The sequence below is a fragment of the Microcaecilia unicolor genome, chromosome 14, assembly GCF_901765095.1.
Source record: "Microcaecilia unicolor chromosome 14, aMicUni1.1, whole genome shotgun sequence".
NCBI lineage: Eukaryota > Metazoa > Chordata > Amphibia > Gymnophiona > Siphonopidae > Microcaecilia > Microcaecilia unicolor.
The window spans coordinates 40,416,814-40,442,177 of record NC_044044.1 but is presented as its reverse complement, the minus strand read 5'-3'; the positions used below and the strand labels follow the sequence as shown (position 1 = coordinate 40,442,177).

The 25,364-nt window shown below is 47.2% G+C and overlaps 1 protein-coding gene and 1 non-coding gene across 2 annotated transcripts; one reads left to right on the top strand and one right to left on the bottom strand.

The window, feature by feature from the left end:
- Window positions 1-322: 322 nt before the first annotated feature.
- Window positions 323-24,894, bottom strand: CERS2 (ceramide synthase 2). The gene is made up of 11 exons (XM_030187033.1): window positions 24,551-24,894; window positions 10,170-10,343; window positions 7,812-7,929; window positions 7,004-7,122; window positions 6,302-6,359; window positions 6,115-6,165; window positions 5,573-5,665; window positions 4,749-4,877; window positions 3,604-3,710; window positions 2,845-2,998; window positions 323-1,680 (listed from the first exon to the last, which is right to left on the bottom strand). Exons 1-11 carry the CDS (start codon window positions 24,595-24,597, stop codon window positions 1,549-1,551), a joined length of 1,182 nt encoding a protein of 393 aa, XP_030042893.1. The 5' UTR covers window positions 24,598-24,894; the 3' UTR covers window positions 323-1,548.
- TRNAS-AGA lies at window positions 16,753-16,834 on the top strand. The gene has a single exon. It is a non-coding gene; the product is annotated as a tRNA-Ser (tRNA).
- Window positions 24,895-25,364: the final 470 nt, after the last annotated feature.

Below are 25,364 nucleotides of genomic sequence, written 5' to 3'. Positions count from 1 at the left end.
AACGAGCTACAGAATTATTTACATTAATGGGAGAGAGGGAGGAATTTGCAGTAGTGCAACTGGGCCTCTTGCGTTGGAAGAAGTTCGTAAGGAATACAAGTACTGATGCTGTCTCAGCTAACAAGGATTACACTATCAAAACTACAAGAAAAATCAGGTGGGGGATTAAATGAGTGTGAAATCAATATCCCTTCCCCGCTATAAAGTGAGCAGCCCCCAAGGGCCAATAGCATGATACATCTTTGGCCATAGAAGGTAAATTAGAAAAATAAGCAAAATGAGAATGGCTCTCCTGTATTTCTCAAAGCCTGCACATCCCTCATCAAGTTTCTAATTCTTTATTTTGAGATCCTGTCCAAAAATCATAAAAAAAATAGCTCAGTCTATAAATAAAAATGGCCCATAGGTAATCAGCAATCTGTCTTGGAATCACAGCAAATGGAGGCTAAGCAGCAGTTTTAAGAATCTATCGCACTGATCACAATAACGTGCCTCCCAGCCCATCTCTGTCCTCAGCAGCAGTGCCCATGCAAGGGTTAAAGGTTGCTCTCGTGACTGAAGAGCACCTCCCTAACTCAACAGGAAGAGGCATGCTGGCAATCCAACAATACACAATGGCCTCTGGAATGGATTTGGTTTCCAATCTTCTTCAACCTTAAACATTACATGGAATTAGTTAGAAATCAAAATGTAAATATTTAGCTCCTAGTTAGGGAGCGGGAGATTAACCTGAGCAAAACTCTGTCCCCTGGATCACAAGAGTTTTGTCCTTTCACAATACCCATTAGCTGCACCTCAGGCTTAATACAAAGCTTGCTTCCTCACAAAAGGAGCTTGGTTAAGGCCAATGCAGTGTGGAAAATTAGCTGAAATCAGATAAAGCTCACTGGAATCATAGCAGCTGAAAGGCACCTTGTAAGAATTAATTTTGTAAAAGACCATCTTTAGTCATTGCCCTCTTAGCTTAAGGATGGTATCCCTTAATCACCCAGATCAGAAACATGCCTATTAGAATTGACAAATGAAGTCTAGACCCTGCCTCAGTTCTTTTCATGCTGGTCACATCTCTGAGCATGGTCCTGTGGTTTCTGCCCACCTATGGCAGAGGGTGATGTGTTCCATTTAGTCCATCCAGAGTGCTTGGGTGTTCAGATGCAACATGTTGTTCAGCAGGGTACATGACATTGGTGCAGATGGATAATTCAGCATTCGTCTTCACTTCTGGAGAATTGGCAACCTTAACGGAAAAGGTGAACTGGAATACTGAAAGAAATATAGTGTGAAAGAGACGGGACCTGAAGAAAGACGAACATCCCTGGATCCTTTGCTACTTGCACACCATAGGGCTCAGCAAATCAAACCCCAAAAGAAGCTGGCTGAGAATTACAGTCTAGCCATTGTCAGTGAATGTTGACTAGAGGTCAGTCCACGTATGGTTCTTTTGGGGAATGTAGTGTTGAAATTTGAAGTTAGTTCATCTTTACAGAATGGGTACTTTTTCTTGGCATCAACAGTTGACCGTTGGAAGGTGAGCCTCCTATCAACCCGTCACTCTGCCTTCTGGTGATTGTTGTTCAGGAGGCCATGCCCATTGGAAACAGGACCATTTTTCATCATAGTGGTATCCTCTTCCTCTGAAAGATCAGTCTCGTCGTGATCGCTCCTCTCATCTTCCACGAGCTACACAAGGAAGAAAGGGGCAGGTTATGAGTACCTAGGATACTACTGAGAAAACAATAAAGGAACTCCCCCCCCCCCCCCCCCACCTCTTCCCTAACTAAGCACTCTTGACCTGGGAAATGATCTTTCTTCTTGAAAAGCCATTTACGGTATGTTTATTTTTTGTATTTCTGCTTTAGATAAAGGCGGTTTAGAAATAATAAAATGTTTAAAAAACTCATTGGAGACTCCCATGTCCCAGAGGAACTGTTAAAGGGATCCAGCATGCTTGGAAAATAATACCCAGGACAAGCAATGCCCATTTCTCCACTGCGTACTGTAAAGAGTATTTTCAGTAACAACTACAGTTCAAAATCCCAGTGTAGACAGCTTAAAGAGTCCTGCACCACCACAGGCAAGATCCTCAAGTTGTGAATTAGAAATGAGACTCGACTACTCCTGTACGGTTTTGGGTAGACTAATCACATTTTTTTATCATCATCTGTCCAGCTCCTTCAAGTTAGCAGAAGCACCGTACTCATCCCTTTACTCATCTACTTGAGTTGATTTCCTGAGATTCTTTAGAAGGGCATTTCTTAAACAACCACAACAGCACAGTCCTCTCTCATTTTCTGAGGCTCGAAAGCTACATTAAGAAGCCCGTCATAAATCCCTTCCACATATCAGATCAGGCAGTGCTGGGTACTACCTGCAGCTGGAGATTATAGAGCAAACAAAGAGAAGGAACCCCTTGCACAATTGCTAGGTATACAAAAAAAAAAACAGACTGGTGGAACCAGGTGAAACCACGGCAAAAGCAAACTCAAAGGAGCAACAAATCAAAAATTGATAGGGTTTAATGACTATAGTTATAAAAACTAAATTTAAAATATAAAACCCCAACAATGGAAGTGAAAAGGTCATGTCTGAAGTTTCATTCATGTAATTTATTTATATGTTTTTACATTTTATATTTAATGGTTTTACAATTTTTATCCATTTTCAAGTTGCTGCCCCTTTGTTATTTTTTTTCAGGTTATGGATTAAAGTTCAGATGATTATGCATCTGAAGAAGGGGCCTCTTATGTAGTCAGAAAATCTCATGCCTATTGTTTCTAGGTAATTCTTCCGGTTCAATGAAAGTTGCTGGTAACACAAGCACTTAGTGAAGCTTTTGGTACTTGCCTTCCCACTTAGAAACTTGTAGGCCATACGCAGGATCAGATATGCCCAGAACACATGCAGGCACTGCAGAACCACCAGCATGGCATTGAAGAAATAGTAGCCGAAGAAGGCCGGGTATGTCTCCACAGGATAAACCCAAGTACAGTGCAGGATCCTTGCAGAGGAGAGAATAAAATTAACAAGACGACACAATTTTTCATTCATTCTTGTCCAGTAGTACATGTGAGGAAAAAGAAACTGAATTCAAAACAGAAGTTCAGCCAAGTATAAGGGTGATCAGTATCCTAGGCTACTCCTCCACATGCATATTCCTTAGGGATATCTTGAAAACCCTGGCTGTTTGTGGCATTCAAGGCCTGAACTCCTGGATCCTTGCAATAGAGCAATGGTTCTCAACCCAGTTGTCAGGGACCATCTAGCCAGTCAAGTTCTCAGGACATCCACATTACCCCACTGTATGTAAATTTATTTCATGCACATTCATTGGCTGGATGTGTCCCATGGACTAAAAAGTTGAGAACCTGATTGGCTGGGTTTCCTCTTCTTGGTAATGTCTCCAAGACCAGACCTTCTGAAGAAGCAGCTTGATGACCCAGCCTGATTTTTATGACCACTGACCATTATGCTGCGAAGGGAAGAACCCCCGCAGTAATACAGATCTGTATGGAGAAGAACTCAGCTAGCTCGTCTCAGGGCAGAGTGGGATCTCGTCTTACGAGCATTTCCGATGCTCCAGCCTGGGCCCCCAATGTTACTCACCAGAAGGGGAAAATAATCAGTCTGGTGACAATGAAGACAGCAGCAAACACAACAAAGATGTTATTGCAGGTCTCTTTCCAGCCAGCGTAGTTAAACATCTTTGCCGACTGAAACGAAAATCAGAAACCAATTATGTATCTGTTGAAAGCCACCCCTAGGCAAAGATGGTGGGAAGTGGGCTGGAGTTAGATGTTTAGTTTGCTGTATTCTTGCAAAAATTAGAATGAAAGGCTGATAATTAAATGTTGTAGAAACATAAAAAGTTATGGCAGATGACCATACAGCCTATCCAGTCTGCCCAACCATACCAACTACTTAATCTCTATCTTTCCCTCTCAGGTCCTCTGTACACAAAAACAGACATCAGATAGATGGTATGGATGGGCAGACTGAATAGGCTGTATGGTCTCTACTATCCCTTCCTCTTCCTTAGAGATTCTCTTGCTTATCCCAGGCTTTCTTGAATTCAGATACAGCCCTCACCTCCACTGGGAGGCCATTCTACACATCCACCACCTTTTCCGTAAAGTATTTCCTAAATTACACCTGAGCCTATAAAATGTCCTGGAGAGAAGCGATTTTTAGCAGGCTGTGCTACATTTTATTGACCCAAAATAAGAATCAACCTGAAACCCTGAATGACTTGTCCAGTTCTTCCTCGTCTGTAAATTACTTGTATCTGACTAATGTAGAATATCACAGCCTGCAGAGAATCCAACTAGAAGGTCACCAATACCATGGAGCTCTTCCAGAAGACAGGGACTCAGTAGGTCACCCTACAAGGAATGGTCCAAGACATGAAAACTTTTGGAGGTCTTTAAAGGAAGATATAGGCAAGAGAGAGAAGACACCTTAGATGTCCCACTGATGTGCATTAGAAGAACAGAACTCTGAAGAAGGAGAGGGAGGGTGAAAAAACGGTAGCATCTGTGGCCAAAAAGGGAGAACAATTTTGAAACACTGGTTCCATCACCATACCCACTGCCACCCTAAAACCAACTGTTATTTTGTTCAAGTGAAAGGCCGCCACTGAGCACATGCCCATGGCTCATGACGCTCTAATACTTCCAAACAGTCCATGGAAAAGGAAGGTAGTAGGTGCGATGCTTAAGATACAGCGGAGACGCAATTCTGTAACGTCTCACCTCTAGAAGGTAGTCTGAAGCATCGTGTATGGCCATGACAAGGGTTCCTATCCGGATGTAGTTGGCACACCAGGAGAAACTAATGAGGACGATTGTTGCCACATGGTGGATAACCTGCTCTTTAAAATCCTGCAGGGATAAAAAAGCACGCATGAGAAAAAAAACACAGCAACAGACAAGAAGTCTAGATACAACAGAACCTTGATGGGCCAAGTGCAGTGTGTAAACTACAGAGCATTCTCGCTATTCGCACAGATATGGTACCAAAAAAATTGTACAAGGCATCGTTCCTACGGGAAATACAGGGTTAGCTTCCCGACAGTCTCTGGTTTCGCGAAAAGTGACGCGTTCCTATGAGAGATACAGGGTTAGGTTCCAGCTTGCATTCTTGTCAGGCAATTAAAAACCAAAAACTGCATACTGAACCTTTACTGAATACAGATTTAGGACCGTAACTGCTTTTGTTACTGCAAATAAAAGAAATGTGTACAGGGATATAATGTTAGTTCTTCATCTTTTGTTTCACGTTACTTCTGTGTATTTGAAGAAAGCTATCTACCGTTATGTTCCACAGAGACAGTTGCGGTCAGTCAGTGTTGGAAATTTGGCTATTCCTGCTGTGAATCAATTTCATCTGCATATAACTAAATGAGGAACTTTCAAATGGAACCGGTTGCCAGCTGGATTGACGCACGGGACCAGTTGGTTACCTTTAAGCGCCAATGGACATGTGTCTGGCTTTTTAACTTACTGCTGGTCAAGTATAAGGCTGTGCTTTGGATATTCTGGTTGCCTGAACTATAGTGTGGGTTAAAAATACTCGCCTTCCGTTTAACATCTGACGCCACACTGAACAGCAGGGACCAGTAGAAGCCTAGTTCCACCATGTAATACCAATACTGAGAAGACAGCATGGTCTGAAAAGGAAGGAAAAGACATTAGTCAGGCTTCTGAAAGAGCCAAAATCTTCCACAATTCTAAAAGCAGAAGGGAAGGTGGCCAAAGCTATGTGTGAGGGTTTGTATCATGCCTACTTGGGTTACGCTGGCTGTGTCAGAGAGAAATGTGAGCAGTACACAATCAGAAGCGGAAAATGTTCTGTGTAACTGAGAAAACTGAATCCCTTTTATGGTGGGTGAGGAAGGACTCCACAGGCCAAAGGGCTTCCTCAGTGCTGAACTCGGTTTCGCCATTAGGGAATCTGAACCTGTAGCTGTCTGGCTCTATTGAAGGAACTAAATTAAATAGCTTATCTTGTTAACCTAAGAGGATCAGCCTCCCACCTAGCCCAGCACCAGAACCCAAGAGAAGACCAGCGGCCTGGTAAAGGAGTCACCCCCACAAATGAGATGTTTGAAGAACTAACCTGTTTGGGAAAACCGTTCCAGACCACTCGGAGATCAGAGAACCAGGGTTTCTGCACACACACACACACACAAAAAAAGACATGTTCAGACAGCCACAACAAGCTCCTGCCCCCTTAAAAATACACAGCAAAATTGGGAAAGGGGGAGGGGGGGTCAAAATGCAACAGGTGTCGTGGCTCTACTTACATCCACTATGACAGCCATGCCAGCAATGAAAGCAAGAAGGTAAAAGGTGAATCTCCAACTGTAAAAAGGAAGCACAACCATTCTAAAATGTGTGTGTGCGTGCGTGTTCTGTACGTGCAAACACACGCGCGTACACAAGTATGCCCAAGGGAAACTGACACACAGTAAAGCAAAGCAGCTGGAGCCAGCAGAACGTGCGTTGGGCCACAAAGTTTGAGCACGGCTGCAGGAGTAGAAGTTGTACATGCAAGGTCGCCCTACCTCCCTGCCTCTAAGCAACATCGTCCCATCACTCCCAACTCCACCGATCAGGTGGCACACCAAACCCTTGCCTTCACAAACCATTAACACTAGTTCACATTAGAATCTACTTTGGTTCCTGGTAAAGAACAGGAAAACACAAGCTTAAGTTATCAAAAGGCACCATGAGCCAGCAGAGACCCTGCAGAAGGGCCAAGTGCATCTTTGACCTTAGGAGTGACCTTGCAGAAAGGCTGAGAGGGAATATGATTCCAGCTAGGTCATGCCAGACATGCGGTCAGCCCTTCCGCAGTAGCTCCTTTTGGCTTAGGGCAAACAGGGCACTGGTGTGTGTCATGAACTAGCAGGGACTCTGCAGAGGGACCAAGTGTCTCTCTCTGATGTCCTTGGAAAAATTGTACAGGGATATTCAGAAGTCAATCGGCTGGGACAGGCTTCTACCTGGCTTCACGAAATTTTTTCAACAAACTCGGCCTGTCCTGGTTGCGTCTCCGTCTGAACCATCTCTCCACCTGCCGGACCGTGCAGCCGGATTTTCTGGAAAGTGACTCCACATCGACCTACGATGGACAGAGCAGACAAAGGTCACAACGTTTCTCCTCCAACATCTAGCAGACTGATAAGGTACCAGATCTAAGAATGAAGGACAAGAAGTCAGGTCATCATTGCATAGCTGGAGAGAGGTCAGATCAAAAGGATCTTCAACAGATAGGTCAATATGCAGCCATGGCGGTCTACCCTCTGGATAGCTAGGCACAATGACCTCACTCCAGATAAGTGTAGAACTTTTAGAGGAAATTTTTCTTTTCTGCTCACGTACAGTGCTGCTGAAATTCACAGGTAGCCTGAAAAGGACTTTAGTAACAGGAGAGAGGAGGGGCCACAGACGAGGGAACCCTGTGAGGTAGGTACTCTGGCATCTTTTTTGTCAGCATGTTACTGATCTCCGATTGGCTTGGCCAATATCAAATCCACTATCTACTTGCCAACTAAGCCACCGGGCCAGCCCCACAAATGTCATTTAAATGCCAAATGGATGCCCTCTAACCAGGCCTGTGCCGTATCACATCTATGGATTTGCAGCATTGCCTTTCATTTGAAAAGCTGGAACTACAAGTCCGCAAATGCAAAGAGACAAAACCAGCTTTGTGCCCATGAAAAGGGAAACCATCTGGAAATAAATGCCAATCAGGAGAGGAACTCTAGGCCACGCCTATTAGCACCAGCAGACACCACAAAAAAGCATTACCTGTTTGGGATGCTTCGTGCACGTGGCGTAAAAGTTTTCCAGAACTGGGACGGGTGCTGCTCGGAGTCGAATCTTTTCTTTCACACCCAGAGCTCTTGCTAATGGCGTCGCAACGTAACTGTACAGAAACCCAAGAGACAGAGAGGATGAAATTAAGGCATGCCTGTCAGACGTTCCCCCCACCCCAGCACCCCCCCAAGCCCTCCTCCCCGATTTGCACGGGAGACGAGTGGAGCCAGACAGAACGGATGTTTTTTTAATAGCGTTTTTCATGTGGGTAAGCTGTACACACGTATAAAAGACGTGTTCAGCTTTACACAACCTTCACATGGGTGTCTTGGGGGGGGGGGGGCAGAACCACACTGTACTTGTGTATTTTTATAAACTAAGTGGGTACGTGGGCACCTTGTGTGTGTGTGGGGGGGGGGGCGGGGTTGGGAACTGCTGAGGATGATTAATAAAAATACACAGGCTTAAAATAGGTGCCTTTCCTCAGCTTTGACACAGGCGTCGTGTTCTGGACTCGCACCTCAAAACTAATTTTACAACAGCTTTCCGACTAGACAAATTGGACACATTATCCTCCGATTGTGCATATGACAGAATGGGCATTAAATGAACTGGGCACACAGGCTCAAAAGGTGGATGACATTTATTGGGCAGTTGGCTCATTTCCAGATATATTTAGATGGAATGATGTAGCCAAGGTCCTTGTCAGGGTCGGCATGGGGAGGAGGGTGTGCACACTGGACCTCACAGCTATGGGAGACCCCTGAAGTCCAGCATCTCCTTTCCTGCCCCCTCCCCGCAGGTTTTGGGATCAGCTGCAAGCAGCGTGAGTGCATCACTGCCCCTGCCCCTCATGAACCCCCATGAAGAAAAGACACCTGTTAAGTAGACCAGAATGGGGAGGGGGTGGAGACTGCAGGCAGGGAGAGACAGAAAAATGCTGGACAACAGGAGGGAAGGCAGAGAGGGAGAAATGTTGGAGACAGATGGATGCTGCATAGGAGGGGGGTGGGAGGGAAGGAACGGAGAGGGATGTTGGACCCAGGAGCAGAAGGGAGTGAGATAGGAGAGAGGATGGGAGAACAGCAGGAAAGATAGAAAGGATGTTGGACAATGTGAGGGACAGCAACAGAAGGAGAGATACTGGATTAGAGGGGGAGGGGGAAGAGAAGGCTTGGCAGGAGCGAAAAGGTATAGGAATATGCAAGGGACTAGAGTGGAAGAGACAGGGTAGGATGGTGGGGGAGGATACAGCCAGAGATACCTTGGGAGAGGCTGGGGGAGGGAAGAGATGAGTGAAAGGAGGATAATGAGATGTGGTAATGGGGCACAGACGGAAGGGAATAGTGGACCAATATGGGAAAATGGGAGAGTTAGAGTTGAGAGAGGGAGGTGGCCCCAACATGTCACCAGAACGCTCTTCTACTAAGCTTGGCAGTTGGAGGCAGTATCTGTGAGCTGCCAACCAACAATTGAGCATGGTCAGTAGCTCAGGAATGCTGCTGCTGACTTCCAAGCTTCGTAAAAGGGAGTTCTGGCCTCCGTCGGACGTGGTCTTCGGCTGGTGGGGCTTGGGGATCTTCCCCAGTTAAAGCACTTAAGAGTTGGGAGGCACTAGGGGAAGAGCAGAGAGTATGTGAGTGTGTGTTGGGATGGGGTGGAGAGAAAATTTTGTGCCCACCCACTCTGGGCTCAGGCCCACCCAAAATAGGCTGTCTGCCACAATTCAGCAGTCCATCCAGTGGCTTATGCAGTCATTCTGTGCCTCCCAGGGTTATAAGACCGAAGGAAGCAGGATTCCGATTATACCAGGGGGAAGAGATGAGATTAAGAGAATGGTGCACTGGGGAAACAGCAGGGGCTGGCTGAGTCTGCTCTCAAATGAGGAAAAAGGGGTTCCCCTGGACTATACGACTCCGTTAACTCTTTCAGAGGACATCCACATAATATTTCTAAAGGAAGTAGAAGCAGTGCCCAGGGCAGCCAGACAGAAAAACACCCATAGATCAATTGCAAAGATTGGGCTCCGGTTTAGTCTGACAGAGACCAGAATTAAACCAGATCTGCTCCTCAATATGCTACAGTCCCTGCAGCAGGCACCGAGCTGCTCATGCACTCTATAGGAAGGGAAAATGGCCTCTGATCAGCGGCCGGTCACTGATTGTGGAGATGACTGGAATTCTGATCCCTGTGGACACACAATTCTTAACCGGACCCGAGGCCAGGGGATCAGCTACATCCAAACACATTGAACCAGTGTCCTGTAGTCTTTATCTACACATACCTCACTGGGTGGCACAGGAAATAGTCTGGTCATTGGACCATGAATCAACTGGGAGGAATACTCACATTTCAAAGAGGTGTCGGACCACAAGAAAGAGGAAGGCGAAGGGGATGCTAATGTAGAGGTCAGACGCCTTGGCATAGACCCGTCCATCGTGATCCTCCAGATCAGCCCAGGTCAAGTTCACCGGTAACCAGAGCTGGTCCCACCAGAAGTAGCTGTACAGAGTCTGGAACATGCTGTGAGGAATGAAAAGACAACTCTGTGAGAAGTGCCCCATTTCTCCATACACACGCACTTCAGGAAGAGGGAGATAGTCCACATGGGTCAAGGGAACTCAGACGTTACACTTAACTGACTGAAGAGCCAACCAATGTGAACGGGCTGTCCCATTACCCCCCAGGATTCCCACTCTTCACCCAACTGCAAGAATGTACACAGGAAGTTCAAAAGGGAGAGAAAAGAATGAAGAGGAATTAGTGTGGAAGGGATGCGGATGAAATATCGGGGTAGGCTATCCACCTAAGTGGATGAACACAAAATCCCATGAGGTAAAGATACAGATAAAAAAAAGTGGGAAGTGGACCAATGACTCCAGGACGCTGAGACTGTGGTGGTATATAAAGGAGCAAACTTTATTGTAGACTCGACATAGTACTGTGTTTCGGCCACAGGCCTGCCTCAGGAGTCTTGAGTGATGTGAAAAAATGTTCCCAATACAGGTTGGTCTGCAAGTTTTCATCAAAGACACGTGCTTGAACTGCTACTGATCTCCACCAAGCCCAGTTTCCAGGAGATATGAAGCAGAAGACCCCACCTTGTTGGTGAAATAAGTGGCTAAGTGAAATAAACAGAATACTAGACCGACTGTGAGTCTCTTTAAATACATTAGTCACAGCATCACCAAGCAGGGAAGGCGCCAGTAGGGCAAAAGGGCAGCACCGGAGAGAGAGAGAGGGATTTGACTCAGCTCAGCATCTCTCACAGGCAGCCATGACACAGACACGTTGCCTGAGCTTTCCTCCAATAGATGGGGATGAGCATCATCAATGCTGTGTGCTCCTCCATGCGGCTGCATAACATGAGAGAAGAGGAGGGATTGGTGTGGAGGATTATCAATGCAGTCTGCTCTATAACTCTGCAAAATGTTAGAGGAGGAAGAATTATTGTGGAAGGGGTGAGGATCATCGATGCTGTAAGTTTCTCTACACTGCTGCATAATGAGAGAGGAGGAGGGATTATTGAGGATCATCCATGCTGTGTGCTCTACACCTCTGCAAAATCTGATCATGTTATGATCACTGTTATCAAGTGGCCCCAACACCATTACCTCCTGCACCAATCATGCGCTCCACTAAGGACTACGTCTAGAATTTTTCCTTCTCTCGTCGGCTCCTGTACCAGCTGCTCCATAAAGCTGTCCTTGATTTCATCGAGGAATTTTACCTCCCTAGCGTGTCCCGATGTTACATTTACCCAGTCAATATCGGGGTAATTGAAATCACCCATTATTATTGTGTTGCCCAGTTTGTTTGCGTCCCTAATTTCCTTTAACATTTCTGCATCCGTCTGTTCATCCTGGCCAGGCGGACGGTAGTACACTCCTATCGTTATCCTTTTCCCCTTTACACATGGAATTTCAATCCACAGTGATTCCAAGACGTGTTTTGTTTCCTGCAGAATTTTCAATCTATTTGATTCAAGGCTCTCCTTAATATACAATGCTACCCCTCCACCAATTCGATCCACCCTATCACTACGATATAATTTGTACCCCGGTATGACAGTGTCCCACTGGTTATCCTCCTTCCACCAGGTCTCAGAGATGCCTATTATAGCTAATTTTTCATTTAGTGCAATATATTCTAACTCTCCCATCTTATTTCTTAGGCTCCAGGCATTCGTATATAGACATTTCAAAGTATGTTTGTTGTTCCTATTTACATCATGCTTAGTACTTGACAGTATTAATTTGCAATCAAAATCATGTACTAGACTCCTGCCTTGGTTCTGACTGACCCGGAGGTGCAGAATGTAATTTCTGGGGGGAAGGCAAATAACTGAACTGCCACCACTCTCTCCCCTCCTCATGACAGTGAATCACTCAGGGAAGCAGGTGGTGATTATGTATCATCTGCTGCTGTCTCCAGCCATGGCCTCACTCCTGCTGAGTCACAAGAGGTCCAGGCTCACAAGATTATAGCATGGGTTGGGAAGGTGGGGAGCCCTCCAACAGCCAGTACCAGGGACCATCACCACCACCAGGCAGTCCATCTGACAGCACTGCTTTTTGATTAAATCAGGGAGGAGCAGGAGGGAAATCTCCCATGCCCGGTGGCTTCTAACAGCTACATCACTTTTCAGCTTCTCTCTGCTCAGCAGACACATTCCTCAGCAAATAACTTGTCACATTTTCTATTTCTATGCTGGAAGAACAGGTGGCTGGTCTCAGACATCACTTATAGAAAGTGATCCACTTGTGAGCACCCTCTCTTGTAGAGAGGGTTAGAGAGCCAGAGAAACCAGGGTGCAAATCCCAGTTCTGTCACTGCCACTCCTGATGACCTCAGGAAAGCCACTTTTCCCACAGCCTCAGGTTCTCATGTGAACTGTGTAAGCTTCTTGGGTAGGGCCACGTTTTTATGCCACTGTACAGTGCACTAAAGTATTTTCAAATAATGACACCAGGAGATAAGATAGTGAACCATCCATGCAGCATGACTCAGGTCTTTGCCCGTGCTCACAAGTGGATCTTTTGCTGCTGGGATCGGGCAGGTGGCAGGGCCAAGTTACTAATTCTGCTCATTCTTCAGCAAACAGCTTGTGCAGTTCCAAAAGGTTTCACGGCCAGGGAAAGCCCCCAGCAGTTCTCTCTGAAACAAGTTCGATTGCTCTCGTGCTAGGTTTCACACTTATCTGTGGCAGAAACAAAGGATTTGAAATGCGGAACCCTGCTAATACTCCTTATTCCTATGGTACCATGGGATGAATTGTTACGGAGGGCCCTGCACCAGAGAGCTTACTGTCTAAGGGGAGATGAGGTGAGCTCAAGATCACAAAGGGTGTTAGTGAGAGAAGAGGGATTTATTTAATCATTGGTTTTACAACCCACTGCTTTAATCATTAAGCCGTGCCTGTTACATGTTTTTAACACCTTCCATGCCATGGGAAACGATGACATTCCCGCTTGTCTTCTTGGTGGGATGAGCAGTGCTGTATAATGTGTTGGTAGAGCTTGGAAAACCCTGGGCTCTGCACATCTGGCAGCCCCTGTGGTAGAAGGGGCATCCAAGCTTCACCAAGGCTCCCAAACTCTCTGCAAAGCTGTAGAGAGACAGCCTTTGAAATGCAGACTCAGGTCCTCCACCTACTCTCTCTTTACCACATGGGAAGGGACACCACAGTCCCTGACTTTGTCCTGTGTTTTGTATGACAAGAGGGTGGAGGAGGGTCAAGGGATTTAGGGATCTAGCTCCACCTTTCTCAGTAGCAGCTCAAAGCCAGTTACCTTCGGGTACAGGAGGTAGTTCCTTTCTCCAGAAAGCTCACAATCCAAGTTTGTACCCTGACCGTGATTTCCTCAGGATCACAAGGAGAGAGTTAATGAGATTTGACCCACGTGACCCTGGGTCTCAACCTGCTCCCTAACCATTAGGCTACTCTGCATGCTAGTGGTGCCCTTACGGACTTGAGAGAGTTGCCCACCTGAGCTGTGTCCATAATGGTTTCACTTCAGTGAACAATTCCACTAAGTCGCTTTTCTAGCGGGGGGGGGGGGGGGGGGGGGGGCTCTGGACCTGGCACCGTTCACTCCCTACCCACTCCACCTTCCTGCACTGGGCAAACTCAAATGGGAGCACAGCACTCCAGTAACACGACATGTCCCAGCCTGTAAGCAATGAGGTTATCTTACCCTCCCCCCATTACCAACTGCTTGTAACGAAGGGTTGTTGGGACACCTAGAAAGAAGCAGTACACTTTCGAGGCTTCACCCTATTACGTCTGTTGGCCTGTTCTACCGTCATAACAAGCCAGCCATCTTCTCTCCAACTGGATAATCACTTGGACTCAGTTCTTCGACAAGGATCTTCTCCAAGTCCATATAAATTTCCCAGACAGATAGGTGCCACTTTCAGACATTTGGTCTCGGCCTGATGCCTGCCCTTCCGTTACCCAGTAGGATGTCACCGGAGGTATCCATCCACAATTACAATGGAACGAAACACTCAACACTCGATCAACGGCAAAAGACCATCCACAAACATGAGTCAGGGTAAAAAAAAAGGCAACATGAATATTGTAGTATATATATATATATATATATATATATATATATATAGGAATAGAGGGGGAAAAGACCACAGACAAATGCTTCTGAGTGGGGTCTGCCAATATCTATCATCGGTAAAAAAAAACAACAACTTTTTTCCTTTAAATTTTGTCATTTTTACTTGCAGTTGCTCAAAAGTGCTATTCATCAAAACCTGCAATTTGTTACAGAAATATTCCATTGTATAAAACACTTATCTGAAGCTATCAGAAACCCCCAGATCTTCTCGGATATATCCAAATTCAAACCCTGACTCTCCACAGGGTATACGTATAACTGTCGGTCAAGTCACATTTTCCGATTCCTATTAGTTCCCCATTAAGGCATATTTCTTTGTGTTCGGGTGTCTGAAGTCTTATTTCCCTCTAGCGCTATATATATATATATTCATTTTGTCATTTTTACCCTGGCTCGTGTTTGTGGATGACCGCCGGTGTTCATACCACTGCTCTGATTGACTGCACTGCACTGAGGGAGGGGAAGATGGAGGATGGTGTGAGCTTCCTTCTCTAAACATCACCTTGACGTTGGCGAGGAAGCTGGTCAAGTCTCTCATCCCGAGGACACTCAAAAGATGTCAAAGAGAGGATCACAGGTCCCCAAAGCTGTGTGCAATGTCACAAGTCAACTGTTGACAAAAAAAACTCATCACACAACCGATTCATTGGTCACCTTCGATACTGGCGCATGGGAAGCCACCTTCCATCATGCAGGAAGTGATGAGATACTGTATGGGACGGCTACAGGCTGCCTCTTCTCAAGAGCCAGAGCCCACTGTCAAGACCAACCCCCTCCAAAATAACAGCAGACTGGACTCTACCAGCAAGGCCAGTGTTGGCACCCCCCCCCCCCCCCAAGTCTGACTAGTAGACTGTTTCAGGAAGGATTGGGGCTCCTTGTGACCCTAGTCTGCCAACCTCTCGTCTTTCAGCCTAATCGTATGCGAATGGCTTTCTCCACCAATCACCAGATACTGGGAATGCCAAAGAAGTAAAATTACTTAACAACCCAAATCAAAACACACTACAAGTCCACCCTCTTCTCAGCTCTGGGCTATCACCTTCTGAGAGGGTAACAGTGTCATTCGTTCCCAGTCGCGTGATCATCGCTGAGCTGGATTCTGAGACCAATCTGGCATTTCATGGGAAAACATAGGGGTGACCCTGGTGGGAGGTTAGCACACAGACTTTGTGTGAAGGTAAACAGAACCGAGGAGGAGCCAGCTCTGCCAGGACAAAAGCTTGTTTGAAGAGCATCAAATTTCTGAGCTAAAAAATAAATATCCCTTAAAAGGGTTGGTGGAAAAACACCAAAAATCAGATCAGAATAAGCACTGGCAATAGCGGAGGGAATGAAGTGGGCACGGCCTGTGGTGAAATGAAGCTTTGCAGCAAATCCTCTCTCCCCCTTCCCCCTCCAAATAGCTCTGCCATGCGCCTCACTCCCACCCTGCAGCACCCGTCACCTGACACCCCCACAACACACACACAGCTCTGTTAATATACCTCATGCTATTCCAACACTGACCCTACTACTACTACTTATCATTTCTATAGCGTTACTAGATGTACGCAGCGCTGTACACTTGAACATGAAGAGACAGCCCCTGCTCGACAGAGCTTACAATCTAATTAGGCCAGACAAACAGGACAAACAAGAGATAAGGGAATATTAAAGTCAGGATGATAAAATAAGGGTTCTGAACAAGTGAACAAGAGTTAGGAGTTAAAAGCAGCATTAAAAAGGTGGGCTTTTACCCTAGATTTGAAGACGGTCAGAGATGGAGCTTGACGTACCGGCTCAGGAAGTCTATTCCAGGCATATGGTGCAGCAAGATAAAAGGAACTGAGTCTGGAGTTAGCAGTGGAGGAGAAGGGTGCAGATAAGAGAGATTTACCCAGTGAATGGAGTTCCCGGGGAGGAATGTAGGGAGAGATGAGAGTGGAGAGGTACTGAGGAGCTGCAGAGTGAAGGCACTTATAGGTCAATAAGAGGAGTTTGAACTGTATGCGGAAACAGATAGGAAGCCAGTGAAGTGACTTGAGGAGAGGGCTAATATGAGCATAACGACCCTGGCGGAATATTAGTCGTGCAGCAGAATTTTGAACAGATTGAAAAGGAGAGAGATGGCTAAGTGGGAGACCTGTGAGAAGCAAGTTGCAATAGTCCAAGCGAGAGGTGATAAGAGCGTGGATGAGGGTTCTGGTAGTGTGCTCAGAAAGGAAAGGGCGATACCTCTCCGCATCCCCTGCAATTCTAGTATTGAGACCCCCATACACAGCTCTGCCAATGCCCCTGCCCCACAGCACCACCTGGTGGTAGTCATGGCACGGTGGTTAAGGCGATGGACTAGAAATCCATTGGGCTCTCCCTGCACAGGTTCAAATCCTGCTGACTACGGGGCTGCAGTTTTCACCTTAGAAAACTGAGCATCCAAACAGCGGATGAAATTTAATCTAGACAAGTGCAAAGTGATGCTTATCGGGAAGAATAATCTGAATCATAGTTACCTGATGCTGGGGTCCACCTTAGGAGTCACATCTCAAAGAAAAGATGTAGGTGGCATTGTAGACAATACGCTGAAATCCTCTGCCTGGCAGCAGTGGCCAAAAAAGCAAACAGGATACTAGGAATTATTAGGAAAGGGACGGTAAATAAGACCGAGAATACTATAATGCCTCTGTATCGCTCCAGGTTGCGACCCCAGCTTGAGTATTGCGTTCAGTTCTGGTCACCGTATCTCAAAAACGATATAGCAGAATTAGAAAAGGTTCAAAGAACAGCGCCCAAAATGATAAAGGAGATGGAATTCCTCTCATATGAGGAAAGGCTAAAGAGATTAGGGGCTCTTCAGCTTGGAAAAGAGACGGAAGAGGGGGGGATATAATTGAGATCTACAAAATCCTGAGTGGTGTGGAGCAGGTGGAGGTGAATCGATTTTTCACTCATTCAAAAAGTACAAAGACCGGGGGACACTCCATGAAATTGCATGGAAAATACTTTTAAAACAACTAAGAGTATATCTGGTCGACTCACAGACACTGTGCGACATGTATAATACCACCTGTAACAAGCCTGAGCCAATAGCAAAAAGCATAACAAAATCAGCAAAGCTGCCAGGGATGATTAAATACCTATACACATCCTGAGCTTTCCATTCTATTTGCACTCTGCAGGACCCATACATGCAACATGAGACCAAGTAAATACTGTGTACCACACAGCCACCACAGAGAGGGAACTTCAAGGTGTTCCTATTACACAGAGACATCACCAGAAAAATACTGAGAGGAAACAGTGTGCTAATAACGTTCAATTTCTGGCCATGCTAGGGTGCACATTTTTATCATTCCCACCTGTATGTTGCAATACATAAGGAGGTGCCAGCCATGCCAAGCCAAAAAAAAAACAAAGTTCTGAATTCCCTCTTCATCCATGGTTTACAACTACAAGTCCCTGCATGCAGTAGGCCAGGACTGGACTGAACTATCTTGTTGTATATGACACACACAGAAACCAGTTCAGTTCTCTTTCTTGTAGGTGCAATTAAAAGCCCTCTTCCCCTCCACCTCCTCCTGTCCCAATATGAACCACCAGCCAACAGAAGTGCGGCTTCTGGAAACGTTAAGTCCCCGCCTCCCCCACCCCACTCCATTGCCTGCCTGGCTCTGTCCTTATGTTCTAACTACTGGAGTTGCCGTCAAAGCCCAGTCCAGCCTATCCGAATCCATCTCGTCATTTGAGGGAGTCGTCACGTTCCAAATTAGTGGATTTTCCCACCTTAAACCAGGGACATTCAAGTTACATGGAAATGCTTTTAAAAACAAGTAGGAGGAAATATTTTTTCACTCAACGAATAGTCAAGCTCTGGAACTCGTTCCCGGAGGATGTGGTAATAATAGCAGTTAGTGTATCTGAGTTTTAAAAAAAAGATTTGGACAAGTTCCTGGAGGAAAAGTCCATAGTCTGCTATTGAGATAGACATGGGGGAAGCCACTGCTCGTCCCTCGAACCAGCAGCATGAATCTTGGTTTCTGCCAGGTACTTGTGAGCTGGATTGGCCATGGAAGCAGGATACTGGGCTAGATGGACTTGACCCAGTATGGCCAAAGCCCACCTGTAGCTACACCCCTGGGGTCCAAGCAGTATTTGTCCTAGTCTGAGGTTACCAGAAAGGCCTGCATAAACTTTTCCTGCAGGTTAATCTGTGGACAGAATGAAACCCCAGGAGTGTTAAGCAAATCTGGATTTGCATATGGCAAGGATCACGTTTGAAACCCTTTTTACAGGGGAGTTTCATTGAAGGGGTGGGTGTGGGAATGGCATTTAGAAAACCACCTTTTAGCCAAGAGGGGATCAAATTTCAAAGAACTCTATATGTAGGGGTAACTAAACCCTGGGAAAAGAAAAGACTTAGGGGAAAGCTTGCATCTCCTTCAGGGAAGGGTTTAAGAGTAGCTTACACAAACATCTATTTGTCTGAAATCTGTTTATGTGAACACCGGCCAACACAAGAGGATTAAATCCACTTGTTGAAAATAAATAAATAAACAAATAAACCTGACTGAGATGGTATAATGAGGGACAGAAGATCCTGCTTAAACCAGAAGTATTTAATATGACTTGGTGATCCCTTCCAGTCCTGTATTTCCATAACCCTAAACAACTTCCGAAGGTCCCCTCCAGCCCCGTATTTCCATGACCCTAAACAACCTCCGAAGCTCCCTTCCAGCCCCGTATTCCCATGACCCCAAACAACCTCCAAAGGTCCCTTCCAGCCCCGTATTTCCATGACCCTAAACACTCCCAAGGTCCCTTCCAGTCCTGTATTTCCATGACCCTAAACAACCTCTGAAGGTCCCATCCAGCCCCGTATTTCCATGACCCTAAACAACCTCCGAAGGTCCCATCCAGCCCCGTATTTCCATGACCCTAGACAACCTCCGAAGGTCCCTTCCAGCCCCGTATTTCCATGACCCTAAACAACCTCCGAAGGTCCCTTCCAGCCCCCAAACCACCTCTGAAGGTCCCTTCCAGCCCCCCCCCCTATTTCCATGACACTCAACAACCTCCAAAGGTCCCTTCCAGCTCTATCATCTTCTAGGGTTCTACAAGGTTCTGCTAGCGGCACAGAATAAAGAAAGATGCTAAACGGAGTCCATAGGAAATACAAGTTTAGATCTGCGAGGTGCCAGTTATCCCGTGCCAATCTTCAGAGTACTGAGGACAACAGCATCTCATGTCCTCTGGCAAGACCTTCCCTGGAGCCATCATCATTGCCATCTGAACATTAAGTGTTCCTTCAATTTAGGATCCAGTAAGGACCCTGACAATGGACTAACTGACTCCCTCAGTAGATAAATACTTCACTCCTTCTGTGCCACACAGTTAAGACCAGAACTGCTCTTTGCTGTTAAAGTACTGCTGTACCTTACAGGGGCACAAGCACTTTGGAAGACACCTCCAACAGGACAGGGAGGGTATGGTGATACAGGACATCCGACTGTCATGTAGTCTGAAGAAGTGGAGTCTACTGGATTTTATTAACTGCATCCAACAAGACAAAAATAATTAAAAGGACGGAGCTTATGAGACAGGTATGAAAGCAGTGAATGCAGCCCCTGAGTAGCGAAGGACATCACTGTTCTGACACAATCCTGGCACTGGTATGGGTACACAGGGCTTCCCCTTTGCCCTCTTTCACGAAGGAATTGTACTACATGTAATCAAAAGGATAAAAAAGCAGATGCCAAAGCCTAGCAGGGCATCGGAAGGATGGCTTAGTATAAGCTCTGCTCGTCCGAGTCTATACACGGAGACAGACATTCTCCAGAGTTGAGACACCTCACAGAAACATTCTTCCTTTTCCCTCTCGTCAAGAATGCATGTCTTAGACCACAAGGAGATAAAAAGTGCAGATCCCTTCCTGCTGTCGCCAAGCCCCTGAATGAGGACACTTTTCTATTAAGGACATACACCTGGCTCCTCTAGTTATCCACAGCACTCCCTGCTGGTTGCACGGTGGTCGTTTGGCTCTAACTGAGAGGAAGCACTGATCCCTCCCACAGAAGGTGGGTTCTAGTTTTGATCTATAACTCAGAGCAATTTTGTGTATCATTCCGTTTTAAACGCTGCCATGTCTCACGCTTGAACAGGGTCTTCTTGAAAGAATGGTAGGTGGGTGGACTGTATTTATTCCGAATCAAGGCTCACGCTTGTATACGGGGCCTAGGACCGTGCTCGTTCTCCAGGTGAATTCAACAGGAAGGCCAATGCCCTTCTTCCCAGCCCCCAACCAGCTCCTTGGTAGGGTCCAGAATGGTATAATCAAGCTAGAAGAACCGTGGGTTGATCAGGAAAAAGGATGGATCTATACGTTGCAGCTGAATACGGTGGGCCAGAGGGGCCACAGCCTTACCATTTGTTTGCCCCACACAGAATCAGGGGAAACGGGAGGGGTGGAGCAGGGATAGAGTTTGGCCTCTCCAAGCAAAATGATGCTCTGCTGTTCCGTGACTTTTCTATCACCCCCAACTTCATCGCCTGCGATCCAGGGGTCCAGCCTAAACTGGAAACCCCCAGCTCCCTGGAATCCCTTCTGCAAAAAAAAACCAAAACAAACAACCTAGCTGGCACTGCAATAGGTCAACTAAAGATCTTGTTTGAGAAAGTCTGTACCAACTCCAGTTAATTATTAACAAGCGGAGAACCTGGATGCCACGGTGGCTTCGTCCCCTCCCTTACTTCCAGTACACAGGACAATGCAGGGTAGCCACAGGCGCTACCTAAGATGGGATTGGGGGTGAGATTTGATATCCTGTGGTTACAATCAACACAGTTTAGAAATGATATACTGGTAATTAGTGGAGGGTGAAGTGATTCATCCGAGGAGACATCTGAAGACCCCCGAAATCTGCTTGTCGCTGGTCCTCTAAAAGCTGTTAATTTCCTGAATCCAGACGAGAAGTCTAACACACTAGGGCCCTCATGATCAAAAGCAAACTCTGGCGCTAGAGGCTGTTAACGCCATACTAGCGCCAGAGTTTGCAGCCGACCCATGATCAGAGCCCTCGAGCGCCTGAAACAGCACACTCGAGGGCTCTCAGCGCAAGTAGCATGCAAATGCATGCTAAACAGGGCTTCTAGCGCAATTAGCTTGCAAATGCATGCTAATTGGCGCTTAACGCATTCATCCCCAATGATCAGCGACCAGCGCGCCAAAGATTGGGTCGCTGGCCGCAGCAAAATCAACGCCCTAAAGATAGAGCTCTGACCCTTCTGCGGACAACACCAACAAGTCGATGTGAGAGAGAAAATCCCGGTTGGCGTTGCCATCACTTCAGAAGACATCTCCCCCAAAGCCGGTGGGGGGAGTTTCGTGACATCTCCACCAAACCTAGGGGGAACTTTGTGACACCCGAGGGCTGAGACTCAGAAAGCCAGGCACGGACTGCAGAATACCAATTACACAGAGATGGGCTGGCAACACAGAGGACCAGAATTAAAGCAAAGTGATGCTTTACCCATCATTCTTCCAAGTCCACTTACGAGGGACATACTCCCAGTGCAACTAGAAAAAGGTCAAAACCAAAATGTCTTACAATTTAATACTTTTCTGCAGTATCAATTACCCCCTCCCCCACTGATTCATGCCAGGGCTCGTGGATCCCAAACAAGACACCGAGTCAGTGGCAAGAGAGTCTATGATGAACACTTCCCAGTAAACTATCCTCTTAAATAACAGGGACCCCTGTCGCTTTACCAGTTGCACAATATTGAATAAATTCTTCAATAAAATTCTTCAATAAAATTCTTGAATAAATTCTTCAATAAAAGAAACCCATTTATTGCAGTATGGCTGGAGGCCCCCCCGCCCCGAACTCCTGCTTTTCTCGTGAACTGTGTTATCTTGTCAACACTGACCTTGGTCAGGCAGGGGCACTGGTTCACCCTCGGAGGCGGTGGGGCTCATCCCTGACCCTGCCTAGTCCAGGGGTACAAGAAGAGAAGACAGCAAGGGAGAGGAGAAAATGTGAATTATTTCCATGCCAGGTCGGGAAAGAGCAGGGGCGGAATCGGGCATAGCCAGACCTCACGGTGGGAGGGGGCCAGAGCCCGAGGTTGGGGGCACATTTTGAGTGCCGCCACGCCCTGCCTCCTCGCCCCACCCACCCACCCACCAGACAAACCAGGGGCCCGGACAAAATTTGCAGGGGCCCAGGCCCCCGTGGCCCCCCATAGCTACGCCCCTGGGCGGAATCCATGAGGGGACACTTGTACCAGGCCCTGCTTCAAGGCTTTGTGGTTTGGAATTGGGTGGGGGGGCAGTGATCCTTCTGGGTAGCAGCTTGGGGCTCATTGTACATCACCATCCCTGGTATCAACGGGGGAGGGGGAGACTCGGTGGTGCCTGGATCAAAGCATTATGAGAACGGCACAGGGATGGGGGAGGCTTCCTGTTCTCACATCCACCTCCACCCTTTCAGCTTTTGTTTCAAATAATTGAAAAAGAAACATATAAACACTGCCTTGACAAAAATAAAGAGGTTTAAAAGCATCAATTATTTCCAGAGTGTAAACAGCTGAAAGAGGAACAGCACAGGGACCCATTCAGGAAGACCTACAGAGAGGTCGTCCCCCCCCCACTCCAAGAAAAAGCCTGGGATCCCTCCGTCTTCCCCAGGCAGTTTCCTCTCCTTTCCATTTTCCCTTGCAAGGGAGGTAAAGGCAGAGCCTTGGGTGTGGCATTTAATTAAGCTTAAGGAGCAGTGGGATGATGTCAGCATGGATATGCTGGGACATGACAGAGGACTCCAGTACCAAGTACCCCTGCCCCCTAGGCACCCACCCACCCACCCAATTCCAGCATACACAGGATCTGGAGCCCAGGCTGCAGGGTGACTGGATGTCTCTGGGAAATGCTGCACCTTTCAGCTCCACAGCACGAGTTCAAATCCCTGCTCTGGCGAAATGAGAGGCCGCTCTCGGTTTCACAACCAAAGTGTTCCCACGCAGCTTGTGTCTGACAAGGACAAAATGAGAGATCAAAGCAACCACTGCATCTGCCCATCTCCCAGAGCATTACTGGTGAACTCGCACAACAGTCAAGATTGTAAACACCAACCTCACCATAGTTTCAGGATTATACACAACTTAGCAGTCCCACAGTGCCAATGAGCACAGGGTAGCAACAGAAGCTGTCTCCTCCTTCATCCCATCACACAACAGGTAGCTGACACATGGCCCCACACCACAACGGGGACAGGCATGGTGGTAGTGCAAACTTCACACATGCACGGTCCCACCAGGATCTTTACACACGCACACAATCCTACCAAGAGACAGGAACAGGCAGCAGCAGTGCAAACTTCAGACACACACAGTCCCACCACACCACTGGAATTTGTTGCCAGACAATGTGCTAAAGGCGTTTAGCTTAGCGGGGTGTAAACAAGGTTTGGAAAAGTCCATGGACCATTATTAAAATGGACTTGGGGAAAAACCACTGCGTATTGTACTTTTTGGGGATCTTAATCGGTACTTGTGACCTGGATTGGCCATTGTTGGAAACAGGATGATGGACCTTTGGTCTGTCCCAGTATGGCAACAATACTTATGCACAACAGGGCCAGGTAGCAGCGGGGACTGGTGACATGGACTCTTGTACCATCAGCCTCTTTATCCTGTAGCTGGGTGAACAGTAACTGTGCAGCCAGCTCAGTGCCAGACCCCCAGCTATTTGCCCACTTGGGCCCCATGTCCAGGGGTCCGGCCTCACACCCTTCTCTAAGGACCTGGCCTCTGGCTGCACAGCCCAGTGGACCTTTGAATAAATTCCTTCCCATATCTCTTGGCCAAACGCCAGAGGAAAATCCTGGCACAGACTGGGGGAGGGATCGGAAACTCTCTGGATGAATCAAACAGGCAAAAAAAGAGGGCGATCCCTGGGTCCCTGCCCCCAAGAGCCGGAGCTGCACACGCGGACTAAATGTGCCCCCAGCCCTATGGGATTCAGGCGTTATAAAGAGATCAGAGACCAACTGCACCGGATTTTCCTCCCGCCTCCCTTCCACAGCCCATTGAAACTAAGTCCTCCCCAAAGGGGGAACTGAGTACCTGCCGGGAGCTGCCGCGTCCCACGCCGGAGCCTCCTGTCCCTCCATTGCCGTCGCAGGTGCTCGTCTCGCTCGACCAGGACTGAGGGTTCGGCCCCTGAAGAGGCGGAGCGGAGGCGCTGTCGGTTCGGCCCCGAATCTCCTCTCCGGAAGAGAAACTTGAGCCCTGAGCGCGGCGCTGCCCAACAACCCACCCAGCCCGGATGGATCCAAAATGAAACCTGAGTCCGGAACGGCAGCAGAAGGGGGGCTACGCAGCCCGCCCCCCCCCCAGCCCGCATTCCTTTTTGGAAAGTAGGGAAGAGGAGTGGCCGGTTGAAATCCCAAGTCACTTAACCCTCCATTGCCTCAGGTACAAAATTAGATTGTGAACACTAAACTTAACTCACCTTGATGTACTAGTGAAAAAAGTGTGAGCAAAAGCTAATTAGGTATCAAATATTCTGTGCAGAAGCTGCTATAGCTTATCGGCTTTGTGGGGTTGTAGCCCTGGGCTGGCCCCAAACCCATCATAGGGGTCAGATTTCCTAACCCCCATTTTACATTCCCTTTTTCTGAGCTTCCCCCCTCCCTTTCCAGTAGAACTTTCGAAAACTTTAAAAATATACATTGGAAGAAAGGGGAGGGAGGGGGGAATCTCTTTATGTCCTTGGATTTGGGGGTTTTCCCTGCCCAAGGGGACTCACTGAGTTGAACCAGTACCAGGGAAAAGGACATGACTTGCCCAGTGTCCTAAAGAGTGCTGGTGGGAAGGAGACGTGGGATTTGATCCCTGGATTCCCGGATATGAAACCTGCTGAGCTCATCACTCTCCC

What these genes read in the sequence shown, in the direction of transcription:
- CERS2 (XM_030187033.1), bottom strand. Translation starts at nt 24,597, where the DNA reads ATGGAGGGACAGGAGGCTCCGGCGTGGGACGCGGCAGCTCCCGGCAG. An exon ending in GTCCGACACCTCTTTGAAAT is followed by an intron (nt 7,930 to 10,169) that starts GTGAGTATTCCT and finishes GTTTCTGTACAG; the next exon opens with TTACGTTGCGACGCCATTAG. An exon ending in GCACGAAGCATCCCAAACAG is followed by an intron (nt 7,123 to 7,811) that starts GTAATGCTTTTT and finishes TGTCCATCGTAG; the next exon opens with GTCGATGTGGAGTCACTTTC.